We start from the raw sequence: 3,712 nt of genomic DNA on the forward strand, positions 1-3,712 counted from the left end.
CCCTAACTATTTTATTGAGGTTATGTAGACTAGGTATTCAATCATTTTCTTAATAAATTCATTCTTTTTAAAGCTATAGAGTAGACTAGTGTAAAATAATGCAAATGATAAAAGCAATTACTGCACATGGCAAAAAGTAAGCTTATTCAATTAAAACAATTTCATTATAACATTTTAAATTGTGGCTGTCACTCTGTCAATAACAGTTTAAAATATTAATGAAATTGTTTTAAGTGAATTATTAGCTATAGATCACTTTTTACTAAGCTCGGTACTTGCTCTTATCCTTTGTATTGTCTTACATCAGTCTACCCTATAGCTTGAAAAATAATAAATTTATTTAAAAATTTTTTGAATATTTAGTAAATGACTTTAAATCAAAAGATATATTCAAATATATTTAAAATTTATTATAATTTAACACACTGCACAAAAACGATAACCTTTGAAACTATTATAATACATCTGTTTAATTACTATTATCATTCGATGTTAATTTTACTCTCTTACTTCTAAAGCCATCCCAATCCTTGCAATTGCTTAGTGCCACTCCTATTGTTTTGTATACTTCTTTTTCACATAAACTTCGTCCATCTACCTTTTTATGATTTTGTACCATAAAATCTGAAAAATTTTGTTTTATATTAAATAACATATTTCAATTAACATTATAATTAATCTAAACTTATTTTTAAAGATTATTGTTACCTAAAATAAATTTAAAAAACAACGTATTTTTTAGCACTTCTTTCCCAGGAACCTTCTTTATTACCGTGTATTGAAGAGCAAGATCTCTTGACATATATTTTTTCAAAATATTTACAGCAGTCTTGGAAGGTATGTTATCAGGATTTAATAAAGGCGTCAGTGATAATTCCTGAAAAGGTATACATATAAATAGTTATCCATTCTAATTAGTATTGATTTTAATATTATATTTAAATATTATGAAAACTCACAAAGTCCCTTGTAAAATCTTCATTTTGAGATAAATTGTCATTGAAATTGCTAAATTCACCAGTTGTTTTGAAAGGTAGATTGAGACTGTATTTCTCAGCAAAGGATTTTCCACCTGTAGTTGGTACCAAAGAAATATCCCCAACTTGTGAAAGGCAACTTAATATTTTTCTTTGATTTCGAATGACCTCTTTTATATCAGCATTTAAGGAGACAATTCTAGATTCTATTCTTTGTAAATCTGTAAAGATAATAAATTCCTTATAAATTGTAGGATTTTAATTTCTTGTTTAAATGTTTTTAAATCTAATCATAATCTAAAATCAATTACCAATATTTGCATTGGTTACAGGGGTTGTCTCCTTGTTTATTTTTAGCTGGTCATTTCTTTCGGGCTGCATTTGAAATACATTAGGATTTATTGTAATTGATTCTCTGCAACCCGTAGCATCAGAATTACTTAAATTATTTAAATCTAAATCCAGTGTGACAGCAGTATTATCATCTAAAAATTTATTTAAAAATATTAAATAAAAACATTTATAGATATTAAAAAATTAACTTTAAACTCTATTTATATTATAATATTGAAGTTCATACCTTTCACCAACTGAAGTGTTGTTGGAGGATGAAGCATCACCGTAGAATATTGAAGCTCTACTATAAATAAAAATATCATAATGATAATGTAAAAATAGAGGTGTGTATTTATCTCTTTCTTACGGTTGTCTTCAATTGATGCAAGTACATTGGGATTTGTATTTTCATCTCCAATTAATTTTTCCTCCGGAGTATGAAAATAATGTTTAACTTCCTCAAATTTGTCAGTTAAAGCCTTTTTTTTATATTCTTGCACTATTCTTTGTGCTATCTCAGGTGGTTCTACATCAGTCTCAGTAGTAAAGGCATATTCCACATTTTCTAAAGTTTTTAATTTCTTCACAGCATCTTTATAGGTTTCTAAATAAATTAAAAAATTTTTTACTAAGTACTTAAGGTAAAAGCATAAATAATACTAACTTGCTTGTCCTCTTATTGATACAGTGAAATATGGCCATGACTGTGATGGGTCCGCTACACTTTTCACCAAATTATGAAGCAATTTACAGCTTTCTTTCGTATATGGCCCAGGAGGAAACCTTGTCATACACTTTCCTTTACTTTTATTGTATTCTATCCATTTTGACGGTACTATATCTATAGTTTTTGTATTTTTTGGTCGCCCTTTGGATATGAATTCAATCAATTGAAATATATATGCAGAAGATGCAGATGAATCTAAAATTTAATATATATATATAGTTTTAAAAATCATGAATGTAGGTAAATTGAGTTTTACCACTACTAGATTCCTCGTACTCCATTTTTGTTATAAAAATTAGTATTAAGAACTTGTTAAAATTGAAATGCAAGGCACATAAAATAACTTCTGATCGTCTTTAGTGTGTAAAGGCAAGTCGAAAACTAAAAGGCTAGGCTGCGAATGTGTACAGTGGGAACCTGAAAACCTATGTTACAAACAAAAAATGTAAACAATAAGGCGCAGAGGCTCGTGATGTTGCACTCTCTCTAGCTAAAGGATTCTCTTTCACATTCAATCCTGTCGAAGATTGAGAATTTTTCTTACAAATTCATGCTGCGTTAACTTTACGAAAGAGTAATAATATTCATTTTGATATATTACACACATTCTTTGAATTTAGTAACATATAAGATGCAATTAAATAAAGATTGTTGGACCAAAGTACACAAGCGCACAATTTTTGTTTAAATTTGAAAATTGATCAGTGTATGCACATGGGCGTAGCGCATGCGCATTTAAAATTGTCTAGTTTGATTGCTGTTGTTTACATTCAGAGAATGTATAATCTATTAAAACGAATGTGTTTATTCTTTCGTAAAGTTAATACTATACTAATGTGTAATATGAAAAATTCCCAGTAATTGACAGGATGGAATGTGAGAGAGGGAAAATCCTTACGATAGTACAAAATATGTTACTGCTCATTACAAATTGTTTGGTTAGCTGTCATAAATAGTTCAAGCAATATGTGTAATATAATGCAGTGTAATACAGGGTAATGACAAGTGTGCTGTGTGTAATAGAGGTTTTTCGGAGATAAGAGGCTCACTCTGCGATATTTCCTTTTATTATTAAGTGAGCATCACACATGTGCCCATTAAGGATTTTCCTTTGTGTGTGTATGAGAAAAATAAAAAATAAATCCAAATGTATACAAATTGGCAAATGACATCATTTTAAAAACCATATTATTGAAAAATTAAAAACTTACATTTTATTTGTGTAAAATAGGTATGACAAAATAACGTTCCATCTCCTCAGATGCAAAATTGATGTGCAGCTTTATCATTTTCTTGCTTATGTTTTGAAAATCTGTTTGTATTTCATTTGTTGATGGCATGTTCTTAATTTCCCACAACTTGAAGTAATCTTCCTTGCTTGGTCCAAATGTGTAAACAGGTTCTTTAGTTATCAGTATATTACCATGAATTAAAATATTACCACCATCATTTAATATTTTTTTAATTTGTAAAATTGTATTACTTTTTAAAAGTACTACATTATTAGGATAACGTGTACTTATTAGTAAACCATTATATTTTATTATTGAAATTATATTTTCTTTTTCCTTAATTACTTCCAAAATTGGTGGTATCTTTGCTTTCTGAGAAATGATATTATTTTTTTCATGCAACCTGCGACAAAATTGTTGTAATGGCTTATTTGAAGACC

At 28.2% G+C, this 3,712-nt stretch overlaps 1 protein-coding gene across 1 annotated transcript; it reads right to left on the reverse strand.

The window, feature by feature from the left end:
• Positions 1 to 469: 469 nt before the first annotated feature.
• Positions 470 to 2,321, reverse strand: LOC136772718 (uncharacterized). The gene is made up of 8 exons (XM_066725846.1): positions 2,297 to 2,321; positions 1,978 to 2,235; positions 1,681 to 1,917; positions 1,558 to 1,617; positions 1,289 to 1,462; positions 960 to 1,198; positions 709 to 877; positions 470 to 624 (listed from the first exon to the last, which is right to left on the reverse strand). Exons 1-8 carry the CDS (start codon positions 2,319 to 2,321, stop codon positions 470 to 472), a joined length of 1,317 nt encoding a protein of 438 aa, XP_066581943.1.
• Positions 2,322 to 3,712: the final 1,391 nt, after the last annotated feature.

This window comes from Prorops nasuta, unplaced genomic scaffold (genome assembly GCF_024137725.1).
Source record: "Prorops nasuta isolate Cenicafe-Biocafe unplaced genomic scaffold, Cenicafe_Pnas_1.2 PNAS00004, whole genome shotgun sequence".
Taxonomy (NCBI): Eukaryota; Metazoa; Arthropoda; class Insecta; order Hymenoptera; family Bethylidae; genus Prorops; species Prorops nasuta.

Excerpts from the sequence above, each read along its gene's own strand:
- LOC136772718 (XM_066725846.1), bottom strand. The coding sequence starts at position 2,321 with ATGGAGTACGAGGAATCTAGTAGTG. Across the intron at positions 1,199-1,288 it reads TGTAACCAATGCAAATATTG|ATTTACAAAGAATAGAATCT; the intron begins GTAATTGATTTT and ends TTATCTTTACAG. Across the intron at positions 625-708 it reads GTTTTTTAAATTTATTTTAG|ATTTTATGGTACAAAATCAT; the intron begins GTAACAATAATC and ends AAAATTTTTCAG.